This window comes from Cetorhinus maximus, chromosome 15 (assembly GCF_964194155.1).
Source record: "Cetorhinus maximus chromosome 15, sCetMax3.hap1.1, whole genome shotgun sequence".
Taxonomy (NCBI): Eukaryota; Metazoa; Chordata; class Chondrichthyes; order Lamniformes; family Cetorhinidae; genus Cetorhinus; species Cetorhinus maximus.
The window spans coordinates 20152769-20180282 of NC_135893.1; the positions used below are offsets into that span (position 1 = coordinate 20152769).

Consider the following 27514-nt stretch of genomic DNA (forward strand, 5'->3'; position numbering starts at 1 on the left):
CAACAAACATTTTGGGCTGACTGGCCTTCTATGATTATATGCTGGTTGAATGCCACTGATACTGTGTGTTGTCCAGATTTGGTGCAGTTCCTGTAAAAAGCTGCTGAATGCTGGATATGTGACATTAAGTCTGAACCAGTGACAAATAAATTCCATCTGGAGAAAACTTCTGTTTTGTTCCCCAGCTTCCTCCCTCCGGGTTGCTTTCTGCAGATTAGGGGTGAAGTTAAAGTGCAAGATCAGGTGAGGGTGGAGGGGTGGGGAATGTAGTTTGGTTGTGAGATTGCAGGTCTGGGAAGAGGTGTGTTAAGGGTGTGAGGTGAGGCTGAGAGGATGGAGGTTGGGGTTGAGGCGTGGATGTGATTTTAAGGTTGGGTGAGGGATAAGGTGACAATGGAGGACAGGTTGAGGTGAGGCTATGAAGGTGGAGGTGAGAATAAGTTTGAGGGTGGGTTGTGGACAAGGTGAGGGTAGCGTTTGAGATGAGGGAAATTGGTGATTGATGTTATGGTGGAGGTGTGGATGAGGTGAAGGTGAGAGATCAAGTGAGGTGAAGGATGAGTTGGGGCTGAGGTGAGTGGATGGGGTGAAGTGGGTTGGGTTTGAGAGAAGAGATGGGGCATAAGGTAAGGGAGTGAAGCTGGAGAATGAGGTGAGGGGTGAAGGTGGGTGATAAGATAATGGTGGGATTGAGGTAAGGTGAATGGGTGAAGTGAGATGGAAGTGGGTATGAAGACGCGGATGGAAGTGGAAGTGTGGTGGAGACCTGGGTAATGAGGTAAGGGTGTAAAGGAAGGGAATGAGGTAACATTGGGGGGTGTGGGGTGAAAGTGAGTGGTAAAGGTGATGTTGGGGAATGAGGTGAGGGTGGAATTGAGGTGGGCGATGTGGGTGGAAATGAAGGTGTAGTGGAGTGGGCGGGGAATGAGATGAGGATAAGGGATAGGGTAAGGTGAGGATGTGAGTGTGAGGGACTGAGGTTAGGGTGTGAGAGTGAGCTATTGAACAAGGGTGGAGGATGAGGTGAGAGTGGAGTGCTGTAAAGGATGTGAGGTGTGAGTGATGGGAGGGAGTGAGGTGAATGTGTGAGGATGGAGGAGGTGAGGACGAGGTGTGAGTGAGAGTGGGGCTGAGGTCAGGTGCGAGGGATGATGGGATAGATTATGAAGGCGATAGCGCTGCTCGCGCTCTATTTCTCTTGAAGCCGTTGGATTTAAATTGAAGCTCGCGCTGGCACGCAGGTTGATGACATCACGGCGCATTGCGTGGCCGGGAAACGGCAATGACAGCAGCAGGAAGTTAGGATGCGGCCTAGGGCGGGGCACTGAGGAACAATGAGGCTGTTGGCAGAGTAACTTCGGAGTGTAGTCAGTAGCTGGTGGTGACTAGTACTCTCGGTGTCCCGATTAGGACGGCGTAAGGAGCTAAGAATCCCGTTGCTGGAAAGCCCAGGTGTCTGGCCTCGACTAAAGTTTCTCACCGCGGCACTGCTGTCTCTGCACCGGTTTCACAAGTATCTCTAAGCTTCATTGACTGAAATGCAGCTCAAACATCCATTGACTCTTGCATTACACCTGTATTAGGCTGTATATCAATACTGGCCCTGTTTACTGGGCTGTACGGCCTTGGATCATGGCTTGAGGATGGCTACATGTGTTAACACACATCATTGGCCTAACATTGAAATAAAAGAATTCGAAGTGATGGATCTGATGAATGCTCAAGAAAAATCATTAAAATATTCTGAAGGAAAAACGTGTTGAGATATGGAATCAGTTTTCTTGCTCTCTCCTCCTTTAAGATGCTCCCTAAAATCTTAATCAAGCTTTTGTTTACCTGTCTGAATATCTTATATGGCTCAGTGTCAAATTTTGGTTTGCTAACACCCCTAAGTGCTTCGGGACACTTTATTATATATTGTTCATCTGCAAGTGGGACAAGGAATAAACAGTTTTTAAACAATCCTGCCATCTGGATTAATTGTAATTGACTTTGTTTCTCCGACAGGTGCTTGTGAACATGGCCACTCTCACACGACAGGACCTCAATTTTGGACAAGGTACAGTCTTTGATATTCTCACCTTGTTAATGATATTCTGCATGGAATTGTAACAAACTGGCTATTTTATTTTATTGTCAATTGACCCCCTTTGCTCCCTTCAGAAGCTGCTGTCTGGTTGGGGCACTGGTTGCCTGTTGTAGCTTGTCCAAGTAGTTGTTGGATAAACAGTCAGTGTGGGGGACATCATAACTGAACCTGGCCCCTTATTCACCTTATGCCATATGCACTTTCAGGTGGAGTTATTGATGGTGATTAGGAACAGGAATTTGAGTGCAGTATTTGTCTTGCAGCCCTTGTACAGGGATGCGGAGGCCTCTACCAATTGTCTTGGTTACAATGCTTTGTGCTAAGTAGAACCAGTAGCGTTCCAAATTTTAGTTTACCACCCTGTTTCCCTTCCCGATAATCACCTGACACCCAGCCATACACTGCAGGCTGTGACCCAAGGTCTTGCATCCCATTGTGTAACTGGTCTCATCTTCTCTCTGCCTTTCCAGTGGTTGCAGATGTACTGTGTGAATTTCTAGAAGTGGCTATTCACATGATCCTGTATGTCCGGGAGGTTTATCCAATCGGAATCTTTCAGAAGAGGAAGAAGTATAATGTACCTGTCCAGGTGAGACAACAGTTGAACTTCCAGCTTGTTGATAGTCTGAAGCAGTGATCTGCATTCACAATCATTTATTCTCTGAACATTGTGTCACACTACATCTGTTGGTTACAGCATTTTTGAGTTTGTTTAGTGTGGTGCTGACATTGGGATTTCATGCTTAAAAAAATTAAGGATCACTTCATTTTTTGCTGATGATGCTTTGTTTACCCTTTCGAATGCTGTGTTTGTCTAGATGTCGTGCCATCCAGAGCTTAACCAGTACATCCAGGATACGCTACACTGCATCAAACCTCTGATTGAGAAGGTGAGGAAAATTTTTAGTTGGCTGGTTCCATCATCATGTACAACTATTTATATGAATGTAGACTTTTGTCATAGACAAAATATGTGATTCATACTGCCTGAGATCAGTGTGTTTTGTATGTGAGCTTTGTGTATTTTTTTATCCTTAGTGATTGTCCCAATTTAAATAATTTGAGCAGCAAGGTTTTTGTAAGTTTAAAAATGAGGTTTAAAAAAAAAAGCAATGTCTCACTCACACACACCATCACTCTCAAAAATTAGATACAGACGAAGAAAAAGTACTATACAATTACGAAGTATAATTGTCTTAGTTTCTCTTTTGTGGCCGGCTTGTGGTTTCTTTGATGACTTGATGCTTTTAGTAGTTGCAGTGAAGTTCTTGTGAGCAAAGGATTCTCACTAAGCTGTGAGGCATCTTGTGGTTGAATTTCCAGAAGGTTGGTTCTCGGGTGAACTTGAAGTTGGAACAAGTTGGGGAAAGTCCTCCTTTCAATTTTAATGTATTGCTAGTTATCACCTTGGCTGCATAGTTGACTTGCTGGTTCAGTGGCTTTTCTGATGGACTGGGATGGAACTTTTTTCTGCAAGCAGCTTTTGCTGTTAAAAGCAGACAAAAAATATGGCTGTGCTCATCATGTGACTTGTGCAAGTTTAAAAAAAATCCTTTGTCCAAAGCCAGGTGGTGTGCTGATTACACATCCTGTGTTCTTGTTTGACACTTGAAAATTCATCCTGCCTAATTTGGATGAGAAACTATCATAATACAATGGAGGGTCAATGGGATCCCTTTCATATTTATCTAATTCATTGAGTTTTTGTTGTCTATGGTGAAACAGAAAGATGTATTGGCTGGAATGCTATGGTTCTATTGTTAATGGTCTATCCTTAAACAAACGGATGTGTGAATTTCCCAGCTGGCTGTGAATGTTCATGCTGAATTAGGTGTTTACTTGAGACTCAGGACTGTCTGGCTCATTGCCAAAGGTCACATGATTTGCAGTGGCCATTTTAACAGACATCTTAAAATATTGCCTGAAAGTTCATCATTTACTGGAGCATGACACTTTATTGAGTTAGTTTCTACTCCACATTATCTCCCCTTACCCTAATCGCATATTAAATATCATTCTCCCTCTGAGGGTGGGTACATACTTGTATCAAGTGAGTACCGAGGGAATGTGTACAGCAGCTGTTTGGGTTACGATTTGGTGTCAGTCTATAATGTTCACTTTTTATATCACTCCCTTAAATGTTTGTGTGGCAGAGAAGGGCTTTTTATTTCTGTTTTCGCCCACTTATTGATATATTTTGTAATGTCCTTTAGGAAGGGAAGGTATGACTAAGAATAGACTGGGAATTCTTTGCTAAATGACTTAATTCCTGAGCCCTCAAAACCTCTCCATCATCTGCTAGGCACAAGTCAAAAAACACTCACCAGTTACCCTGAGGGGTGCAGTCGCAAGAACACTTGATTTAACATCATTCAGGATAGAGGGGAGGTGGTGGCATAGTGGTATTGTCACTGAATTATTAATCCAGAGACCCAGGGTAATGTTCTGGTAATCTGGGTTCGAATCCCACCACAGCAGATGGTGAAATTTGAATTCAATAAAAAAATCTGGAATATAAAAGTTGTCGAAACCATCTGGTTCACTAACTTAGGGAAGGAAATCTGTTGTCCTTACCTGGTCCTGCAGCAATGTGGTTGACTCTTAAATGCCCTCTGAAAACTAAGTGGCCTAGCAAGCCATTTCGTTCTCAAGGGCAATTAGGGCCTCAAGACTGGCCACCCATGAGGCGCTGTGGGCCATCAGCAGCAGCAGGATTGTATTCGAGCACAATCTGTAACCTCATGGCCCAGCATATCCCCCATTCTACCATTACCATCAAGCCAGGGGATCAACCCTGGTTCAATGAAGAGTGCAGGAGGGAATGCCAGAAGCAGCACCAGGCATACCTAAAAATGAGGCGTTAACCTGGTGAAGCTATAAAACAGGACTACTTGTATGCCAAACAGTATAAGCAGCAAGTGGTAGACAGAGCTAAGCGATCCCACAACCAACAAAGCAGATCTAAGCTCTGCAGTCCTGCCACATCCAATCGTGAATGGTGGTGGACAATTAAACAACACACTGGAGGAGGTGGCTCCACAAATATCCCCATCCTCGATGATGGAGGAGCCCAGCACATCAGGGCAAAAGATAAGGCTGATCTTCAGCCAGAAGTGCCGAGTGGATGATCCATCTTGGCCTCCTCCGGAGGTCCCCAGCATCACAGATGCCAGTCTTCAGCCAATTCAATTCACTCCACGTGATATCAAGAAACGGCTGAAGGCACTGGATACTGCAAAGGCTACAGGCCCTGACAACATTCAGTCAATTGTACTGAAGACTTGTGCTCCAGAACTTGCCACACCCCTAGCCACGCTGTTCCAGTACAGCTACAACACTGGCATCTACCCGACTATGTGGAAAATTGCCCAGTTATTCCATGTACAAAAAAGCAGGACAAATCTAACCTGCCCCATCAGTATCCTGTCCATCATCAGTAAAGTAATTGAAGGGATCATCAACAGTGCTATCAAGTGGCAATTGCTTAGCAATATCCTGCTCACTGATGCCCAGTTTGGATTCTGCCAGGGCCACTCAGCTCCTGAACTCGTTACAGCCTTGGTTCAAACATGGACAAAAGAGCTGAACTCCCGAGGTCAGGTGAGAGTGACTGCTTGACATCAGGGCAGCATTTGACCGAGTGTGGCATGAAGGAGCCCTAGCAAAACTGGCGTCAATGGGAATCGGGGAAAACTCTGCTGGTTGGATTCATACCTATCACAAAGGAAGATGATTGTGGTTGTTGGAGGTCAGTCATCTCAGCTCCAGGACATCACTGCAGGAGTTCCTCAGCACAACCATCTTCAGCTGCTTCATCAATGACCTTCCTTCCATCGTAAGGTCAGAAGTGGGGATGCTCGCTGATGATTGCACGATGTTCAGCACCATTCGTGACTGCTCAGATACTGAAGCAGTCCATGTCCAAATGCAGCAAGACCTGGATAATATCCAGGCTTGGGCTGACAAATGGCAAGTAACATTCGTGCTACACAAGTGTCAGGCAATGACCATCTTCAACAAGAGAGAATCCAGCTATCTCCCCTTGATGTTCAATGGCATTATCATCACTGAATCCTCCACTATCAACATCCTGGGGGTTACCTTTGAACAGAAACTGAACTGGACTAGCCATATAAATACTGTGGCTACAAGAGCAGGCCAGAGGCTAGGAATCGTGTGACAAGTAACTCGCCTCCTGACTCCCCAAAGCTTGTCCACCATCTACAAGGCACAAGTCAGGAGTGTGATGGAATACTCCCCACTTGCCTGGATGAGTGCAGCTCCTACAACACTCAAGAAGCTGGACACCGTCCAGGACAAAGCAGTCCGCTTGATTGGCACTACATCCACAAACATTCACCCCCTCCATCACTGACACAACAGTGTGTACCATCTACAAAATGCACTGCAGGAATTCACCAAGGCTCCTTCGACAGCACCTTCCAAACTCATGACCACTACCTCCTAGAAGGACAAGGGCAGCAGATAGATGGGAACACCACCACCTGGAAGTTCTCCTCCAAGTCACTCACCATCCTGACTTGGAAATATATCGCCATTCCTTCACTGTCGCTGGGTCAAATCCTGGAACTCCTTTCCTAACAGCACTGTGGGTGTACCTACACCACATGGATTGCAGCGGTTCAAGAAGGCAGCTCACCACCACCTCTCAAGGGCAACTAGGGATGGGCAATAAATGCTGGCCTAGCCATGAACGAATAAAAACGGACCCATGAACGAATGTTTAAAAAAAAAACTCACTCAATGACCCCACTACTGGATTTTGTATTCACGCCTTCCACCTGTGTTGGACTGTGGCAACTCTAAGGTTATCCCTGCAACCTGTACCACAAAGGTCTTAAGAAACACTAATGCTGTTGTGACACCATCACCTCCAAGTTCCCTTCCCGGACTTGGTCTTCTGTTGCTGGATCAAAATCCTGGAATTTCTAACCTAATGCCATTGTGTGGGAGCAACATCAGTAATGCAGATTAAGGAGGCCAGCCATCACAATCTCTGCATTTAGGAACAGTGTCCACCCACCTCCCGAGAACAAGTAGATTCATAAAAAGGCAGTGAAATCCAGCAAAGCATTGGTTCCCTTTATTTGCTGTTGGGGCATGGGTATCAGCAGAAACTATTGCTTGAAGAGCTGCTGCAGGTTCCCGCCAATCTTTGTTCATGTCTATTTGTTCATCGGTGGATGATGAGCTGCTTGTGGACTGTGACCGGTCATCTTTTCTCATGTTTAGAATGAGGTGGATCGGATGGTGGTGGTGATCCTGGATAAAGAGCATCATCCTGTGGAGCGCTTTGTCTTTGAGATATCCCAACCTCCTCTGCTGTCTGTCAGGTGAGATATTTTCAGCCTTCACTGTTTTCTTGTATTACCTACAGCACCAAACTATTGATCAGATTCCTGAAATTATTACAATTAAACTTAACTCAAGAACAAGAATAGGGCCAATTTAATCTCTTTGTTTCAAATTTAAAAAAAATTAAAGCCGTTGTTAGGTTTTCCTTTTATCATGATTCTAAATGTTGTAACCCTTTTTCTGCATTCTGCACTGTTACTGAAGCAGGCAATCCAATGAGAGAACCTGTTAGATCAATAGGCATAATGAATCGATGCATGGCCTATCCATAACAACTTGGCTGGGTCAGAAAGTGCACCTGTGGAAAGGGTGGATTATGAATGTGTGTTACTTGTTGATGGCACTGAAGGATAGTATTCTAGTGAGCTATGACATGGAAGGCTAGTTCACTACTGAGCGGTGGCACAGTGGGGGCAAGTACACTTGCAAACTTGCCCCAGGCAAGAATCATTGGCGTTCTGCTGTGTTGTTGGATTCTCAGTCTATTATGTCTATACTGGCTCTTTTAAAAGAGCTGTCCAATTAGTCTCATTCCCTTGCTTTTTCCTCAGATCCCTACAAATTGGTCCTGTTCAAATACATGTCCAATTTCCCTTTAAAACTTACTATGGAATCTGATTCTGCCATACTTTAAAGGTGTGTATTGCAGGTCTTCACTGTCTGTGTGGCAAAAAAAAAATAAAAATTCTCATTTCCTCTTTAGTTCTTTCGGTCAATTATTTTCAACCTATGACTCTGGTTCCTGACCATTTGTGAGGAAATAGTTTCTCCTGATTTTATCAAAATCCCTTCATTTTGTTAACTTCATCCTTTTCTTTTGTAAAGACGGATTCAGTGCCTCAAATATGTCCTCTGCACATAATGATTCCTGTTTCTTGTCTCTAATTGGCCCCACAATTCTTTTAACCACCCTTTTAGTTTTTGTGTTAATAAATGATTTTGGCTTCCCTTTCATGTTACAGTAAATTTTTTCTTGTACTCTCTCTGCATTCATGTATTCTTTTTCAATTTTCCCCAGCACTCTGTATTCTGTCTGTTTTCTACTGTATTCTGTACTTGATACTTGTAAAAACCCTATTTTTTCTGTTTTACTTTAACCTCTCTTTCCTTTGTCATCGTGAGCTTTGGCTCTGGATGCCTCATCTTTTACCCTGATGGAATATGCTTGGTTTGAACCTAAAATATCTCCATCCTAAAGATCTGCCCTTGTTCAGTAACTGTTTTCCTGACTAATCTTTGTTTACAGTTCATCTGTCCTAGATCTTTTCTTAAATCATTGAAATTGGCTCTTTTCCAGTTAGATTTTTCTTCATCCATAACTGCTTTAAACCTAATTATATTATTATCACTACTATTTGTGCACCATGGAAACCACTATTAACCTGTGGCACTGGGGAGTAGCACACCATAAGAATATAAGAAATAGCAGAAGTAAGCCAAATTGCCCTTCAAGCCAGCACTGTCATTCAGTAAGATCACACCTAAATTCTACATTTACTCAATTTTCCCATCCTATACCCATATCCCTTGATACCTTTAGTGCCCAAAAATATATAGATCTCAGTTTTGAAATTTGAATGGAACAGTCTGGCAAAGTACAACAGGCCCAACAGCTCTGAAAGTGCAGCACTGTGTTGTGATGAATGATTACCCCCTCCCATTGCACCCCAAATGCAAGCCTGTTTCCCCTCCCACAGACGTCAACAGACCAATCTCTAATTTATTAAGGAGTTTGAGAAACTTAGAAAATCTGAGCTAACTGATCTCCTGAGACATTGATAGAAACATAGAAACTAGGAGCAGGAGTAGGCCATTTGGCCCTTTGAGCCTGCTCCACCATTCAATATGATCAGGGCTGATCCTGTATCTCAATGCCATATTCCTGCTTTCTCTCCATACCCCTTTGATGCCCCTAATATCCAAAAATCTATCAATTTATTTCTTGAATATACTCAGTGACCCGGCCTCAGACCTCTGTGGTAGAGAATTCCACAGATTGACCACCCTCTGAGTGAAGAAATTTTTCCTCATCTCAGTCCTAAATGGCTTTCCCCTTATCCTGAGACTGGCCCCTGGTTCTAGACTCCCCAATAGGGTAAACATCCTCCCTGCATCCAGTCTGTTTAGCCCTGTTAGAATTTTATTACCTTTCAATCAGATCCCCTCTCATTCTTCTAAACTCTAGTGAATACAGGCCCAGTCAAACCAATCTCTCCTCATACGACAGCCCTGCCATCCCCGGTATTGGCCTAGTGAACCTTTGCTGCACTCCATCTATGGCAAGTATATCCTTTCTTAGGCAGGGAGACCAAAACTGTACGCAATACTCCAGGTGTGGTCTCACCAATGCCCTGTATAACTGCAGTAAGACATCCCTAATACTGAACTCAAATCCTCATAAACAGTTTGAAAAACTGTCATCTTTTCCTGGAACTGTCTTTTATTTCTGACTCACTGTTCCCATCGCCCTCTCTTTTTTAAAAAAAAATATGCTGACATTCCCTTTTAAATCAATCTATGTGACCTCGCTGTAATCCTTGCTGGCAAGTTCCTGAGGCTGATGTCATAAGAGCTGATGATAGAGTGGCATGGGCACTCTGTGCAAAAATTGGTGGGGACTGAAGAGGAGCAGAGAGGCCTAGGAGTGTATATAGGCATTTTCTCTGTAGTTCATAGAATTATACGGGTGAGATCAGGATCACACATGGTCATGTTATCCCCATGGTCAAATACACACCTATTGAGGCTCACATTTGAAGACTCCACCAGGGAATACCCAAGGCCAGTTGAGCAATATCTGTGAAGAGTCAGTGCCTTTAGAAGAAAAGTGGCGTAATTAAGAATATAGTATTTGGGCACTTGTGCAGCTCAAACACTTTTTTATTGGTTGGATTTTCCTGTGACATCTATTAATCAATCTTATTGTTGTTTGCAGCTCTGACTCACTGCTTTCCCGTGTTGAGCAGCTCCTGCGAGCATCAATCCTGAAGATCAGTGTCTGTGATGCGATTCTTGACAGCAACCCTCCAGGTAAATCTGTGGTTAGGAGTGTGTTTGTTGCACCCATAGTCATAGCAGCTGTGAATTTTGCTTACTTCAGCTAGGCATCCGTGGAAAAACTGACTGGATGTAATCCGACTGAGGGAATCAGATGTTCTTTCTGTGCTTCTCTAGAGCAGCAACTTTTCTCTGCCACTTTCTCCCCATCTCTCCTGAAGGTAACTACTTCTCCTGAGTTATGGTTTCTTAGGCGCCAGTTCTTAATCAGAATCTTTAATAGAACATGGTGGAACTATCTTGATCCCAGCCCAAATTGTTCACCTGTTTTTTCTCTTCAGATGTTGCTGAATGTAGCGTATTTCCTGCAGTATTTTTTCTTAGCTGAAAGCACACCCAAAGGGCTATTCTTGATTTTCAAGCCCACATAGTGATCATTACCAGCCCATGTAACTGTGTAGTATCACAGCTAAATTTAATTGTCCTTTCCACTGGATAACACCATCTGTTTTCTCCCACCTAAAGCAGAGACAGAGAAAAAGAGAGCTTTCTTTAATGCTTTCATGTCCTTGAAATGGCCTAAAGTCCTTCACAACTAACAAAAAGATGTTTTGAAATGTCACTCTTTAGTAGGCAAATGTATGGCTAATACATGTATAGCACAGTCATACAACAAGCAAATTAATAAATAACCAGATCATTTGTTTTTACTAGTATTGTTTGAGGAGGTAATGTTGCTCAGAATTCCAGGACAACTTGAGTAGTGCCAGAGGAAATGTTACTTACATGCTCATGGGCAGGCAGACAGTTTAATGTTTCATCCAAAGCATCAAACCTTTGACCGTGCAGCACTTCTTCAATACATCACCGAAGCACTTTTAACACTAACTGTTGCTGCAGATGCTCAGCTAATTTGGCGTAGACAAGGAATTGAGCCTGGGACTTTCTAGGTCCGCAGGGCGCTGTGGACTAGTTGCTGTGCTATTGAGGGAGCACATACCTTAATATACCACATACTACTTAACTTGACTAATCAACATTAATAGACTATCCCCTATTGGTATCATATACCTATGTATAATCCCCATTAATCTATATTCCACTATATCATAACATACTATGCTTAATACTCATTAATATACTATCCGCTATTTCATTACATTATATTCTTCAGCCCCCATAAATCTAAAATCAGAATTTTCATATCATAAAACCATTCATTTAACCCTCAATTATCTAACTTATAAATAATGTGGGTTGGTAAGAACGTCACATCCCGCTATTATAAGAAAATTGCTCTCTTTGTGGCACTATACTCGATTAATCCCTATCAATTGATCAAAACTGGCATCTGATTAATGCTTGACATACTTATAATCCTTGATCGCATCAAGAATGCCAGCCTGCTAGTTCCCCTTAATGGCACTTTCGTCCTTGTTCATCTCAAGATTTATTGTACGCCCTGTTTTTTTATTCGGGTACGAAGCAATTACTATGCCCCGGGAGGGCTGATCTGGAACACTGAGATAAACTTGAGCCCACCTCGACATTTACTTAAAATACACATTACTTATCATTCATGAGTTATAATTGTCAAGTTGATCATTACTGAGGGATAGAGAGATTGACTCCATAGTCGACAAGTTTCGATTTTTTTGATTAATGAAGCTATGGTTTAAAAAATACACTTTCTTAACCCCCACTTAAACACTTTGTTTAAGTGTTGCTTTGTAAATTTCTAATGCAGAAGCTGGAATAAATTCCTCCTATGTATTAGAATTGTGCTGTTTTATTTCTAGGCTGTACCTTTACTGTATTGGTTCATACTCGAGATGTTGCCACTCGAAATATGGAGAAAATTCAGGTGATAAAGGTGAGTAGACCATCTAGGTAGACGCAGTGGGCTAAAGTCTGTGATATGCAATCTGTTGATAATTTTGCAGGTTAATATCATATATGTCTCTGGTTATTGGATCAGAGAAAAGTTCTGTAGCTTCACCACATCTACTTGAGAATGGTAAAACAAAAATTAAAAATACCTGGAAAAACTCAGCAGGTCTGGCAGCATCTGCGGAGAGGAACACAGTTAATGTTTCGAGTCCGTATGACTCTTCAACAGAAAAATCTGTTGAAGAGTCATACGGACTTGAAACATTAACTGTGTTCCTCTCTGCAGATGCTGCCAGACCTGCTGAGTTTTTCCAGGTATTTTTAGTTTTGTTTTGGATTTCCAGCATCCGCAGTTTTTTGCTCTTTACTTGAGAATGGTGGTGAGCATTCAGCTAACTTTGAAGGCGAAAGCTCCATAAATACCCAGTTATCTCTTTTGACTTTCCGTGTTGTAGCACCAACATCACTAACCATAAGTTTAACTGAATTGGCTGTATCATCACCATGTCCGGGGCAAATGGCTCACCTCCTGACCCCTCAAAGCTTCTCCATCACCCAGAAGCTTCAACTAAGGATCGTGATGGAATTTCCTCCATTTGCTTGGATGGGGTAGATGCAACAGCCCTTAAACACCATCCACTGAATTCAATATCCACCCTCTATACCACCAGCATAAGCTTGCTTCAACACCTCCAGTCCAACGATCTACCACTAGAAGACAAAAAGCAGCAACATAATGTGGAACAGTGTGACATGCAAGTTTCCCTCAAGTCACACGCTTTCCTGACTTGGACATATGTCGCCATTCCCATTTTGTCACCAATGGATCAATATCCCCGAGGTCACTATCCAACACCATTCCAGGAGCACTATCACCATTATGGACTGCAGCCACCAAGGAAACGGTCCACTATCGCCTTGGGGCAACTAGTAATAAACAATAAATTTCCCAAACCTGAGAACAAATACACAATAAACAATTAATGTTGTGTTTCAGATTCACCCTTTGTTTGCTTATTCCTTGTGTAGGACTTCCCATGGATCCATGCTGATGAACAGGAAGTGAACATGCGAGAGCCACGGCTCATCCCACTGAAAACTATGACATCAGATATCTTAAAGGTAACAACTTTAATTCTAGCAAGGGGTGTCTTGTGTTCTATTTGTGGTTCATGTGTAGTAGCTTATGAGCTTTGATTGTAAACTTATCAGATGTTTATGAAAAGATTTCTTGACCAGAAGAGAGTGCATTAGGTGGTGGCTTTGGGTGGCAAGTGAGGCAATTTGTTGAAAATACCATATATATAGGATCATCTACCCTTGTTTGTTTTCAGTGAACTTTCTGAAGATTGGATGCCAAATGCATAGGGTTGTAAAATTAACCCAGTTTATTGTAACTGCTGCTTCCTGGATTATATCTGAAGAAAATGATAACAGTGACTCTGATAAACTGATATATTTAGTAGCGCTGCAGTCCACTGTATGCACAGTTCTTACATTGGGATTTGCATTTGATACATGTTTTTTTTAACTCTTTTATAGATGCAGTTGTATGTTGAGGAGAGAGCTCAGAAAACATCCTGATTACATGCCAGATCCAGTGGCCACAATACCAAATGAAACACAGATCCCAAGGCACTGGGCATGTTTCATCATTGAACTGACTTGTGGGGTATAAGAGAGCTTTCAAAACTCACGTAATGTGAAACATTAGCAGGGATCAAATCCTGAATTGGCACCTATGGGTTTTAACTCTCTTGTACTATAGGAATAATTTGTGGTTTGACTATGTACATTGTGTTGTGCTGCATTCATTGAGGATGAGGTGAAATTTGGTGTAAATTTTATGGTTCTAGGTCGAGGTTTGAAATAGCTTATCTCCTGCATGATTAGGCATTGCTTTTTAAATTGGCGGTCAGACTTTCTCTGAACAGACTGTAGAGCAATGGTAAAGCATTGTAGAAATGCACAAGGCTTATAATCTGCAGCTGTTCCAGCAGTTAACTACCAGCTTCCATAATAAGGAATTAGTCATCTGTGTGTGAGGTCACGACCCTCACAAGATGGGAGGGAGCAGACCTGTCCTAGCCTACCAGAGTAGGTGTCCTGGACAGGGCTGAAGTCTTGGGCTGTATAGCATTTCTAGATGGAAGAAACTGTGGTTGAGTGAAAGAATATTTTATAAAATTAAAAACAGAAATTTGTGAGATTTGTGTATTTTTTCTTTGTACTTTTTCTAAAATGCTGAAAATAAAGTAAATAAGAACTAAACTGTTGACAGGATATTGTGTGAAATCTAGTAAAAGCCTAATTGAAAATCCCATTTTCAAGTTCATTTACTCCTTTCTCTTGGTGATGTAGGGAAATTGCCCAAGGTATTTCACAGAAACACAATCGGACACAATTAGATGCTTAACTGGAGAAGATGTTAGGAGGAGTGATCAAAAGCTTAGTCAAAGAAGTGGAACTTAAGAACTGTAAGTGAGGATGGAAAGGTCGAGGGGTTTAGGGAGAAAATTTCATAGAATGAATTTATCTTGAGTGCAAAGTGGATGACTTCATACTTGACCACATTGAACTTAATTTGCTGTAGTACTACCGACTCATTTAATCTCCCTATGTCCCTTTGAAACGTCCTACTCCTATCTGGACTACTTACTGTCTCTTCTAGCTTGGTGTCACCTTAAATATAAAATAACACTTTCTTCAACTTAAGTTGAGGCCCCATAATGTCCCGAGACCATGTCACTCCTGCCAACCTAAGTACCTTTATCCCCACTGTCTCCAATTTCCAGTCCAATTCTGTGCTCTCAGTTTTGATAATTTCTTCTGTGCAACCTCAACAAATGCTTTCTGGAAGTTCACTTGGATAATGTTCGTTGATTCCTTTACCTACCTTTGATAGCAACTTCCTCAAAGCATTCAACTAAATTTAGTCACACATGATATGTCCTTAACTAATCTTTGTTGGATTTCTGTTCAGCTCATCTATGTTCAAGTACTGATGCACTCTGTCCCTAATGACAGATTCCCATAGCTTCCTACAACTGACCTAAAACTGACTGACCTGAAGTTACCTGGTTTCTCTCTCATTCTTAAGTAATCTAATGACAAGAGAAAATTTTCAATCAAATGGCATATTTCCCACATTTCTGCCCTCACCTCTTTCCCTCCCTCCCAGAACTACGATAGGGTCCCCCTTGTCCTTATTTTTCACCCCACCAGCCTCCGCGTTCAGATGATCATCCTCTGCCATTTCTGCCAACTGCAGCATGATGCCACCACCAAACACATCTTTCCCTCTCCCCGTCAGCATTCCGTAGGGACCGTTCCCTCTGTGACACCCTGGTCTACTCCTCCATCACCCCTAACTCCTCATCCATTTCCCCCAGCACCTTCCCATGCAATCGCAGAAGGTGCAATACCTGCCCCCTTACCTCCTCCCTGTTCAATGGCCCAAACACTCCTTTTGCACCTCCTTCAATTTGGGAGCAGTACATACAGTAGACCAATGCAGTCTCCTCTACATTGGGTAGACTAAACGCAGACTGGGTGACTGCTTTGTGCAACACTTTTGCTCAGTCTGCAAGCATGACCCAGACCTTCCTATTGCTTACCATTTCAACACACCACCTCACTCTCATGCCCACATGTCCGTCCTTGCCTGCTGTGATGTTCCAGTGAAGCCCAATGCAAACTGGAGGAACAGCACTTCATCTTCCAATTAGGCACTTTACAGCCTTCTGGATTTAACATTGAGTTCAGCAACTTTAGACCATGAACTCTCTCCTCTATCCTTGCCTCTTTTTAAATCATTGTTTTTTTTAATGTTGTTTTTTTACTTAATGTTAATTTATTCATTTTATCCTTTTTGCCCAAACACCCCCACCCACAGGACCATCTGTCACTGTTTTCTATGTTGTGCTTTCACAGAATGCTGACCCTTGTTCTGCTATTAACACATTCTGCTCTTACCTTTGTCACTATCTGCACCCTCTTTAGTCTTTATCACTACTGTTAACACTCCTTTTATCTTGTGTCCATGACATCTTTGTCAATTTCTCCTTAGCTCCCACCTATCCCTGACCTATCTTGCTCCACTCCCCTTAAACAGTATAAAATCCATCACATTTCTACTTCTCTTTAGCTCTGATGAAGTCATACAGTCAAAACGTTAACTCTGTTTCTCTCCACAGATGCTGCCAGACTTGCTGAGCTTTTCCAGCATTTTTTTATTTCAGATTTCCAGCATTCACAGTATTTTGCTTTCATCTCACTATTAGCCTTTATACCACTTGCAACTTTTTTTGTTACAATTTTGTAGCTCTTAAAGTTTTCTTGTGTCTTATTGTTGTTATCTATAATTCTCTCAGGTTGCTCGATGACAGTTTTTCTTGTATCTTACCTTATATATTGTCTGTGGTTGCTTGACTGTATATGTGGAATTTTTGTTCTTCAGTGATATATTCATCTTCAGCTATTTCACCAGTGACTTTCCCTGTACTGCATACTTACATTGACTCTAGCATTCCCTGGATTGTAAAATCTCATCCATGCTTTCAAATCCCTCTATCGTCTTGCCCTTCCCTACCTCCTCCAGCCCAAAAACCCTTCCAGATCTCTGTGTTCTTCTCCAACTCTGACCTCTTGTGTATCCCTGATTTTAAACGCTCCACCATTAGCAGCTGTGCTATCTTACCTAGCCCTCAGCTCTGGAATCTTCCTAAACTTCTCAACCAGCCTCTCTACCTCCTTGTCCTTTAAAGTGTTTCTTAAAACTACATCCTTGATATTTCCTTAAGTGCCTTGGTGTCAAGTTTTGTTTGATAATGATTCCTAGGGACGTTTTACTGGTTTAAAAATGTTACACAAATGCAAATTGCATTACTCTCGATCATGACAGAAGTTGGGCTGCTAATTGATAATTGCAGTCTTCAGTTCAATTCACGGTTGTACACTCAATAATCAATTCTAAGCTTGGATTGATAGCGGCAAGTAACATTCTGCTAAACAAAGTGACAGGCAATGACCATATGTGACAGCTACCTGACATTGTCATTGTCACGCGCTTGGACTTCGGCGACGCACACTGGAATGGACGGGGTTTGGCGACGCACACTGGAGTGGGCGGGGTTTGGTGACGTTCACCCGGGTCCTACTTGAACTCTTCGGCCCCGCCCTGGCTGCCATGTTGGGCGTTGCTTTGTGTTTGCGTTCTGTTTCAGGGTGGAGGCCTATCATTTCTTGCACCATGTCCCGTTCTGCTTCAACGCGACCCCGAACTGTTCTCGGAACTATGGAGTTTGGGCGACGCGTGGATGCCAAGCAAAGCGCAGCAATGGTGTGCACGTTCATGGAACATGGGCACAACGAACTGGACAGCGCGATTATGTACGCGGAGGGTCGCTCGGAGCAGATCATTGGCTCGATGGGACTCGGACAGAAAGGTGAGGAGCCCGGGCCCTAGGAGTAGGAGTAAATGATTCGGCTCATACAGCCTGCTGCGCATTCAATACGACCGTGGAGGACTTTCCACCTCAACTCCCCGGTATTCTTTCATTCCCTGAGACCTCAAAAATCTGCTTATCTCAGCTTTAAATACACTCAACGATGAAGCACCACAACCCCAAACAGCTCATCTCAGTCCTAAATGATCGCCCCCTGTGTCTGTTCTAGATTCCACAGCCAGGGGAAACATCCTACCTGATAGAACTAAAAACAAAAATGCTGGAAATACTCAGCAGGTCAGGCAACATCTGTGGATTGCAGTTCGAGATTATCTTTCATTCAGAAATGAAGGAAGATAAAAGTGTTGAGGGGGCGGGGGAGATGGGGTTAGAGAACAAAAGGGGAGGTCTGTGATAGGGAGAAGGGCATGAGAAATTAAATAAAATATTTCATGATGCAACAATCAGAGAGTGGTGAAGGGTATAGTGCAGAAACAAAAGTGTGCAGTGAGGTGTGAATGGCTATAAAGCAGCCATCTGAATGCAACATGGAAGGAAGGAAAGAAACAAAAATAAAGGGGAAAAAATCACACAAGATGAAGACAAAGGTTTTGATGCAAAGTTGTTGAACTGGATGTCGAGTCCCGAGTGCAGAGTCAATAGATAAAGTGCTATTCCTCAAGCTTGCATTAAGCTAACTTACCTATCGGTCTACCCTGTCAAGCCCCTTCAGAATCGTGTATGTTTCAGTGAGATTACCTCTCATTCTCCTTGTATCTTTTTTTCCCTTGATTTTTCACTGATTCCTGTTTCTTTCTGTATATTAAAGTAAAGATTGCAACCAAAGTGAATCCATGGGACGGGAAGACGTTGAAAGCGGAGAGTATCCGATGTCAGTTGAATACATCGTTGGAACGTCTACAAAGGGAGAGTGTTGAGATCCTCTATCTTCACGCCCCAGACCATGAGACACCAATTGAGGAAACGCTGGCTGCCTGTCAGGAGCTTCACCAACAGGTACAATGTGGATATTAGAATTTAACATTGAGACTGGGCATGCAGAGCAGGCAAGGAATACTGTGGTGGAGAATGTGGGCTATTTGGCTTGATATGTCTGCCATCTTGATGAAAGAGCTATCCAATTAGTCTCACGTGCAGTACAATAAGTACAGGATTTTTGGAAGCGTTGCTCTTAGGTTGAGGAGCTAACCTGGGATCCTGTTTATCTGTCTCAATTGCCTGGGGGATGTCAAAAGATCCCAAGATTTGTGAAGGAAGAGCAGGGAGTTCTGCCTGTGTCATGGTTAACATTCCTTCTTCAAAGACAACTAAAAGATTTATATCATTAAGTCTTGTGAGAAAGGTATAAAACAGTAATGTCCTTCAGCGTGATTCGCTGCATAGAAAAGGCTTTGAGCAGTTTCTGAGATTATCTGATGCCAAATCTTTGTCAAATGTCTTTATTTTGTGGTGAGGACAGGGATTCCGTTAATGACGCAGTTGGTGTTAGACGTTTTTGCTGTGAGATAACTTGTAAGAATTCAGAATGGTTTAACGTGGATTTCTTTTCAGGGGAAGTTTAAAGAATTTGGCCTCTCAAACTACGCTTCATGGGAAGTAGCAGAGGTATATTCAATCTGTAAATATAACAACTGGGTCCTTCCCACCATCTATCAGGTATGTCAAAGATTGGCAACATCCAACTTGCTGGAGGATCTAATACTGAGCTCCTCGTTTAGTTATTGTGCTGATCTGATGTTTTTCCTTGTATCTGTGGATTAATTAGTATGTTACTTCTGTATTTTGACCTATGACAATGCATATGTTCTACTGTCTGTAAACTTGAGATCATCCAAAACTTGCTGCATGTGCCCTAACCTACACCAAGTTCCATTCACCCACACTCATCACCTCTATGCCCGCTGACCTACACGGGCTTCTGATTAAGCTATGCCTCAATTTTAAAATTCTCTTTCTTGTTTACAATATTTTCCACGGCCTCACCTTCCATATTTCTGTAACCTCATCCTCTCCCACTTCCCTCCAAGATTTTTGCAGTCCTCCAATTCTGGTTTCTTGAGCATCTCCTATACCTCTCTTTCCTCCTTTAAGGTGCTTCTTAAAACCCACCTGTTTGAGCTTTTGGTTACATACCCTAATATCTCCTTATGTGATTCAGTGTCAGACTTTGTGCCTTGGAACGTTTTATTATGTTAATGATGTTATAAGCACTGTTGGTGTACCTACACCACATGGACTGCAGGGTTCAAGAAGGTGGCTCACTACCACCTTCTCCAGGGCAATTATAGACGGCAATAAATGCTGGCCTAGCCAATGACGTCCACATCCCATGAAAGAATAAAAAGCAATATCAGTTGTTTGCTGTAGTAATGGAAATTTGGACACTGTCCTTTGGAGGCCAGGACATGGTCCCTGTGAATGATTTTCTCATACTGGAAAATCACTGGCCTGGGCCACATCCCAACAACATATGATCAACTTGCTCCTAGATCATTGCTAGTGCCAGAGAACTCTTGTCTTCGTGTGCCACTGCTTTCACTCCACAATTTGACATGTATGACTTCAGCAATTTGAATTCCATTCATAAACCTCCTCTCTTCTCTCAATTCCTTTAAGACTTTCTTTAAAACTGTCCACTTTGACCAAGCTTTTAGCCACCTGCACTGATATCTTCTTTCTTAGCTCAATGTGAAGTTTTGTTTGATTATACCTCTTGGAATGTTTTTCCACTTTAAAAGTGCCATCTTTTGGATGAGACATTGAACTGAGGCCGGCGCTATCTGCTCTGTTAAGTGGATATAAAAGATCCCATGACAGTATTTTGAAAAAGAGCTGGGGAATTATCCCCATTATCCTGGCCTATTTTTACTCCGTCACCAAAAAGGTTATCTGGTCATTATCACACTTTTGACATTACACCAGTGACTACGCTTCAAAAGTACTTTGAGATGTCTGGCAGTTGTGAAAGGCACTATACGGTTACCATTTGTTGGTTACAGCTAAATATCTGAGAGCCACGTGTTGTAGTTAATACCCATTATTCCACTTGGATGTGTGTTTTCCACATATAGGCTATTTGCTCTGGAATAATTTATTTCTGTTTATAGGGAATGTACAATGCCACCACCCGGCAAGTGGAGACAGAACTCTTACCTTGTCTCCGGCGTTTTGGGATAAGATTTTACGCCTACAACCCGCTTGCAGGTACAGTATCATCCTAGAAGTAGATGAAAGTTGGGATGAATGTCAGAACATAGCAAACATTCTTACTGAAATTGACCCTTCCGAATTATCAAGCTCTTCAACATCATGTGGATATTCAGTAAAGGTTTCCAAGTAGTTTGACGTCCAGTGGCTGAGCGGCAATGTTCCCTGTGCTAAGTTAGACCATTTCCACCATACAGCAGTCAGAGCTACACGTGGACTCCATATCCAATGACTCCCCATAATAAATACTGCGGATGCTGGAAATCTGAAATAAAAACAGAAAATGCTGGAAAAACTCAGCAGGTCTGGCAGCATCTGTGGAGAGAGAAACAGGGTTAACATTTTGAGTCCGTATGACTCTTCTTCAGAGTCCTGAAAAAGTCAAATGGACTCAAAAGGTTAACTCTGTTTCTCTCTCAGACCTCCTGAGTTTTTCCAGCGTTTTCTGTTTTTATTTCAGACGCCGTCCCCATTTCCCTTTCCTGCTGCCCCTGGCCTCAGCAACTGAGGAAATCATGTGTGAATATCCCTGCTCACTGGAGAATGATCATGATCATAAGCAGCATTGCAGAGGCCTCAGGGTGTTGAGGGGTGTGTATGCTGGAACCCTGATGAATAGAGAGTATATAAAGTATGTCTCATTGGTGCAGGTGGGCTACTGACTGGGAAATATCAGTTTGAAGACAAAAATGAGAAACAGCCCACTGGTCGCTTCTTTGGAAACAGCTGGGCCGAGGCTTACAGAAACAGGTGAGCTCACCAGCTGTCCATGGCTTAGGCTTCACAATCTAACCCACCCCTATTGCAATGAGTTGTTTAGCATCTGAATTCCCAGCTGATTTCCAGGAATTTCTAAGCTCTGCATTTTCTGTTCTTAGTGAACTTTTTTCTTGCAATGTCTTAGGTATTGGAAAGAGCATCATTTCCGAGCTTTAGATCTTGTGAAGAAATCAATAGATGCAGCTTACAGTTCTGAGAAGCCAAGCCTGACAGCAGCAGCATTAAGATGGATGTATCATCACTCCAAACTCCGGGTATGGCACAGATTCCACAATATAGATATTAATGTCATAAATTGCAACCCTGGTGGAAACATAGCATGTCCATGATTTGCATTTGGCATTTTGAGAACTGTTCACAGGTGGAGCCTAGCCTACTCATTCTCCACCTTCCCCGTTCAGATAATCCTCAGCCTACTACTCATTCTCCATTGTTCACCTACAATAAATACAATGGCTGATGTCTTATTTTTCTCCAGGGAGATCTTGGTGACGGTGTTATAATTGGGATGTCAACGATGGAGCAGCTTCACCTGAACCTGGCTGCATCTGAGGAAGGGCCACTTGTCCCAGCTGTGGTCGAGGCCTTTAATGAAGCTTGGAATCTCGTGGCACACGATTGTCCAAATTATTTTCGATAGAACAGACCTCAATAAGGAGGGCTTCTTAAAATATACACACAAATAATAAATTTAATAATTGCCACATTTTTTGTCAAACCTGGTTCTAAGATCATTTAATATGTCTGGATATGGATAAAATGATTCATGTAACTAATTATGTTCCGATGATTTGGCTGCCAGTAATCCTGGTGGAAATAGGAAATGATTTACAGATATAGATGGCTGAGGTAAATTTCCTGTGATAAGGAATCAGGCAGCCTAGGACAAAAACATCAGTAAGATAAAGGAGATTGCACTGAGGACCTTTTCAGTTACTCCATGACTGTTGGAGAATTGAACTATAAACATAAACTGCAAATAGATCAAAGCTGTTACTGAAAGTACAGAAATATTTGTTTTAAATCTATCTCCAATGGAGAATTAAAACCAAGACTAATTGACCATTTATATATTTGTTAGTGCTTGACTCATCCATTGCATCAGACATGGGGAGGATTCAGCTGAAACAAGATGAATGTCCTAAAATGAGCAAGTGTTGCCCATTCCCAATTACCCTTGAAGGTGAACTACTTTTTTGAATCTCTGCAGTCCATGTGGGTAGGTACACCCACAGTCCTTGTTTTCCTATAGCAGTTTGATACAACTGAGTGACTTGCTGTGCCATTTCAAAGGGCAGTTAAGAGTCATATGTAGGTCAGACCAGGTAAGGATAGCAAATTTCCTCTCCTGAAGGACATTAATGAACCAGATAAGTTTTTCCCCCAAAATCCAGTAGTTTCATGATTATTGAGACTAGCTTTTTATTCCAAATTAATTAATCTTAAATTCCCACAGCTGCCATAATATTATTTGAACTCATGTCTATGCCTCTGGATTACTAGTCCATAACATTACCACTATGCTACAGTCCCTGATGTTAAACTGGTAACTTGCCTACTTGTGTGGGTGGATATAAAAGATGCTAGGGCCCTATTCCAAGAACAGGGCATTCTGGCTAACATCTATCTCCCAGTGATAATCTCTCAAAAAACACATCTGGATTATTTACGTCACTGCTGTTACTGGTATCTTCCTGCCCATAAATTAGCTGCCACCTACAATAGTGACTACACTTCAAAGCTGATCATTAGCTATGAAGAGCTCAGGAAGGAGCTTATATAAACAAGAGTTCTTTTGACTATTAGTGTTAAATCAATAGGTTCCCTGAAGGTCGGTAGAAACCAATTAATCTCAGACATTGCGTGCCTCTTCAACCATTAGGTGAGACCCGGCCAATAAATCTGTTGAAGTTCCAAACTTTTATTAAAAATCCACACTAAAGTTAGTGTCCATTACTGCAACAACTGATATCCCAAATGTTCGTGACATTGCTCATTAGCCACTGAAGGTTAATACTGATGGCACACACAGACTGCAGCCCTTGAACTTCCAATCAGTCCTGCTCATCTTCCATCTCCTCCACCTCTGTTGCTTCTTGCACCAGTCACTGTCAGTTGCTCAAATTTACCAGTCTCAGAGTTCCACACACAGTTTATAGTCACTTTGAAGGCAGCCATCTCAACACCAAGCAGTTTCTGGGAGAGACAAGAGTGGACAATTAAGAACTTACATAGTATCCATATCACCAATATTTATATTTTTATTTAAATGCAAATTTGGAAAATTCTATTTTGACTTTCAGGTAAGTTTTTCCAACTTATTGGTACATTCCACCTGCTTCTCAGTTACTTCAGTTTCTGAAAGTTATTTTTTAAAAAGTAAAGACTAACCAGAAGACGTGCTTGTTCAGGAGTCAGTGAGGCACCTTCTTTACACACTTCATAATCAGACAATAACGTTACAACACCTAGAAGACAGACCACAGACAGTGAAATCCAACTATTGCCTACTGTTCCAAATCTTCTTTCATATGTGACAGTAAAAAACGAGAGCACCTCTAGTTACTCTGACATCACCAGTTTGCATGAGTTGCCATTGCTCATTACAGTACCTTTCTTCAATGTGGTTGGTAACCCAAGCTGTCGCAGTTGTGGCTCGAGAGAGTGTATGAACTGTGGCAGCGGCCCAGCATCAAGTGTAACAGCCATCGTGGCTGTATTCCCAGCACGAGCAAAATCGGACTCCGTGTATTGATCAAACCACCTACAGATTGGAGCAAGAGATAGTGTGTTGGGCAGCTCAGCAGAAAGACCAAAGAATTAAAAGTAAGAGTGGGAGCAGCTCAAGCAGGTCAGAGAGAGGTTGGACAGAAAAATGCTGCGAGACTCACTCAATCACTTCCACCTTTGTGCGATTAGTGAACAGGAGACCAACTTCACCTTGCAACTGTTTACTGACCTAGAAGAAAAGACATTATAAAATTCTGCAGATGCTGGAAATATTCAGGTCAGGCAGCATCTGGAACAAGCAATGCAGGGTTAATGTTTCATGTCAATGACCTTTCACTATAATGACAAAAGATAGACCTGAAACGTTAACCCTATAAACTTTTGAGTTTTCATTATGGAAATGTAGGTTGAAATATGGAGTCACAGATCCCATACATAGCCCAGTCACTGAGATCTCACCTTATGCAAACCGTCTTTGTATTCGTCTGCTGGTTCTCTTCCCAGTGCCACCATCATCACTTTGTTTTTACCAAAGAAAAACCTGCACAAGCACAAAATAGAAGTTTCACACTTACTTACATAACAGACTGATAGCAACTCATTGACTTGGATAAATAATCAGTGAGGAAGTAAGAAACTGGAGGGATAATGGATATGCATTCAAAATTGGCAAGATAGGATTAGTGGTGGCCCCGGGATCTGTATTAGGTCCTTTTCACTATATTTATAAATTACTTTAATAAAAGGAATAGGAAGCTGTACATCTAAGTTTGCTGCTGGAATTAAGTTAGATGGGACAGTGAATATTGTAGATGGCAATGGAAAGTTTCAAAGGGATAGTGATAGATTAAGTGGGCAAAACTTTGGCAGATGGAATTTGGTGTTCACTTTGGGACCACAAAAGATAAATCGGAATACTTTCCAAATGATGAAAATCTTAACTGTTTAGGGTCACAGAAATTTCACAACTGAAACTGATAAGATTTTTGTTAGATATGGGCATCAAAAGATGAAGAATCAAGGCAGATATGTGGAGATAAGACAAATCAGCCACAATCTAATTAAATGATGGAACAAGCTCAAGGGGCTGAATGGCCTACTCCTATAATTAAATGATGGAACAAGCTCAAGGGGCTGAATGGCCTACTCCTGTTTCTAGGTTCCTCGAACAGAAATAAAACTAATTTACAGTGGCCTGGTACCCATTTTACTGCAGTTAGTATGTGTCTGGGGAGGGCAGTTTAAATCCAAGTGACTTACCGACTATGTTTCCAGGCACTCCGCATGTCCTTTAGTTTGTTATTTCTCATATTCTCAATAGAAAAGACAAAGAGATTCTTGTAGGTGTCCACACATTTCCTTAACTAAAAAAAAGACAAGCCAATGAACACCAGTGATAAGGGTTCAAACACACTGTCAGCATACTTTGGCCAATTTTCCATCAGATATTTTATTAGTTTCAATGCTGAAGGATTAACCATACAACAACCTGATTCACACCTTGAATGTAGGAAAATGACCAAACAAACTGCACAGAAGGATTATCAATCAAAATTTGACAGCCATACAAGGAGATATTAGGGCAGGTGACGAAAGATTGGACAAAGGTAGGCTTTAAAGAGAGAAGTTTAGGAAAGGAATTTCAGAGTTTAGCACCTTGGCAACTGAATGCATGGCCACTGATTGGGATAAAGGTTACTGAGATAGGGAGTTGCAAGGCCACAGGGGGATTTGAATGCAAAGATGAGAATTACAAATTTCAGGCATTGCTGGACCATGAACCAATGCAGGCTAGCATGCACGGGACGAACAGAATTTACAGAATTTAAGATTAGCTCAAGAGATGGCATGAGGGGAGATAGTGAAAGACAAGTTTAGAATTAGAACAGGGGTGGGCATGAATCATAACTTGGTGAGCAAGGGAAGCAAGAGATTGGCAGAGGAGGCCACAATATAAAGTCTCAAATTTAGTGTTAGAGGTTCACGGATTTAAGGGTACAATCAGTATCATAGACAAGCCAAAGATTATTTTTGTTCTTGTTATGGGCCAGCCAGATCTCAGTAATGACTAAATCTTTCGAGAGCAAAAATAGGATCTACCGGGGTAGGGTACTGGAGATAAGGGCATCAAAGGAAGCGGCGAGGGTGTTTTTTGAGCCAATCGGCAGCTGCAAAAATGTTTTGTTGAGGGCCAAAGACTGGACATTTGGGAATTTGTTGTTTTAAGTTATTTGAGGAGGGAGGCGAGGAAAAGATTTTCCCAGAGTCGTCACAGGCGATGAGATTGTGAGGAAATATGACCAGAGATGAGCGGGCTTGTGACCTGGAGGATGGGAGCAGAGAAAGGGATAGAACAGAGAGGCCCGAGAGGCCGTTCTAGCTGCGACAATGTGGTCAATGCGATTATTGACTTACCTCCTCGATCAGGTTCTGTTTGACTTGCAATCCTTTCTTTGTTGTTTTAGTCAAAGAAACTGCAGAAATAATATAAAAGGAATGAGTTTGTTGAACATTTCAACCAGCAAAACTCTGAGCCTGGAACCGACCATTTAGGCCCCGAGCCTCGGGTCCAGGTTTGTGAAAATTCTCGGATTTAGTCAAATTCGCCAAAAATATACTCATTCGGTCCACCCCCCCCCCCCGGGACAAGCCGACTCTTACCCCGCTTGTCGCGCCGGGATCGCGGCATGGTGCCGAGGCCCGGCTGTCTCTCTCGCCGCTCCGGCTGTGCCGAGGCCCGGCTCTTTCTCTCTCCCGCCGCTCCGGGTGTGCCGAAGCCCGGCTCTCTCTCTCCGCTCCGTGTGCCGAGGCCCGGCTCGCTCTCTCTCTCTCTCTCCGCTCCGGGTGTGCTGAAGCCCGGCTCTCTCTCTCTCTCTCTCGCCTCACGCTGCCTCAAGCGCTCAGGACCCCGTTCCGCGGGGTCTTATGGGATTAATGGCTCCTTCATAACGCCTGAATATTTGCAAAGGGTAAAAGC

General features: G+C 42.5%; 3 protein-coding genes across 4 annotated transcripts; 2 read left to right on the forward strand and 1 right to left on the reverse strand.

The window, feature by feature from the left end:
• The first annotated feature begins 1308 nt into the window (after window positions 1–1308).
• Window positions 1309–14670, forward strand: mad2l2 (mitotic arrest deficient 2 like 2). The gene is made up of 9 exons (XM_078558037.1): window positions 1309–1452; window positions 2008–2059; window positions 2560–2678; window positions 2908–2979; window positions 7343–7443; window positions 10401–10495; window positions 12262–12335; window positions 13382–13474; window positions 13895–14670. The coding sequence occupies exons 2-9, from the start codon at window positions 2020–2022 to the stop codon at window positions 13934–13936; spliced, it is 636 nt and encodes a 211-aa protein (XP_078414163.1). The 5' UTR covers window positions 1309–1452; window positions 2008–2019; the 3' UTR covers window positions 13937–14670.
• A 2110-nt stretch (window positions 14671–16780) lies between these two features.
• Window positions 16781–22876, forward strand: akr7a3 (aldo-keto reductase family 7, member A3 (aflatoxin aldehyde reductase)). 2 transcript variants are annotated; one of them, XM_078558034.1, is made up of 7 exons: window positions 16781–17799; window positions 18629–18816; window positions 19372–19476; window positions 20928–21024; window positions 21678–21777; window positions 21932–22061; window positions 22286–22876. In XM_078558034.1, exons 1-7 carry the CDS (start codon window positions 17541–17543, stop codon window positions 22445–22447), a joined length of 1041 nt encoding a protein of 346 aa, XP_078414160.1. In that variant the 5' UTR covers window positions 16781–17540; the 3' UTR covers window positions 22448–22876. The 2 variants fall into 2 exon arrangements, with proteins under 2 accessions (XP_078414160.1, XP_078414161.1); XM_078558035.1 differs by having other exon boundaries at window positions 17578–17799; window positions 18634–18816.
• An 832-nt stretch (window positions 22877–23708) lies between these two features.
• On the reverse strand, window positions 23709–27448 carry mrto4 (MRT4 homolog, ribosome maturation factor). The gene is made up of 8 exons (XM_078558036.1): window positions 27199–27448; window positions 26953–27011; window positions 25798–25901; window positions 24997–25078; window positions 24699–24766; window positions 24420–24571; window positions 24199–24275; window positions 23709–24003 (listed from the first exon to the last, which is right to left on the reverse strand). Exons 1-8 carry the CDS (start codon window positions 27224–27226, stop codon window positions 23872–23874), a joined length of 702 nt encoding a protein of 233 aa, XP_078414162.1. The 5' UTR covers window positions 27227–27448; the 3' UTR covers window positions 23709–23871.
• Window positions 27449–27514: the final 66 nt, after the last annotated feature.

Bases quoted from the DNA above. Each gene is read 5' to 3' on its own strand.
- mad2l2 (XM_078558037.1), top strand. From the start codon at position 2,020: ATGGCCACTCTCACACGACAGGACCTCAATTTTGGACAAG. The intron at 10,496-12,261 runs GTAAATCTGTGG...TTTTATTTCTAG, and splicing joins TCTTGACAGCAACCCTCCAG to GCTGTACCTTTACTGTATTG. The intron at 13,475-13,894 runs GTAACAACTTTA...ACTCTTTTATAG, and splicing joins TGACATCAGATATCTTAAAG to ATGCAGTTGTATGTTGAGGA.
- akr7a3 (XM_078558034.1), top strand. From the start codon at position 17,541: ATGTTGGGCGTTGCTTTGTGTTTGCGTTCTGTTTCAGGGTGGAGGCCT. The intron at 21,025-21,677 runs GTACAGTATCAT...TCATTGGTGCAG, and splicing joins CGCCTACAACCCGCTTGCAG to GTGGGCTACTGACTGGGAAA. The intron at 22,062-22,285 runs GTATGGCACAGA...ATTTTTCTCCAG, and splicing joins ATCATCACTCCAAACTCCGG to GGAGATCTTGGTGACGGTGT.
- mrto4 (XM_078558036.1), bottom strand. From the start codon at position 27,226: ATGCCGCGATCCCGGCGCGACAAGCGGG. The intron at 27,012-27,198 runs GTAAGAGTCGGC...TTATTTCTGCAG, and splicing joins ATCCCGGCGCGACAAGCGGG to TTTCTTTGACTAAAACAACA. The intron at 24,276-24,419 runs GTACTGTAATGA...TCTGTCTTCTAG, and splicing joins ACCAACCACATTGAAGAAAG to GTGTTGTAACGTTATTGTCT.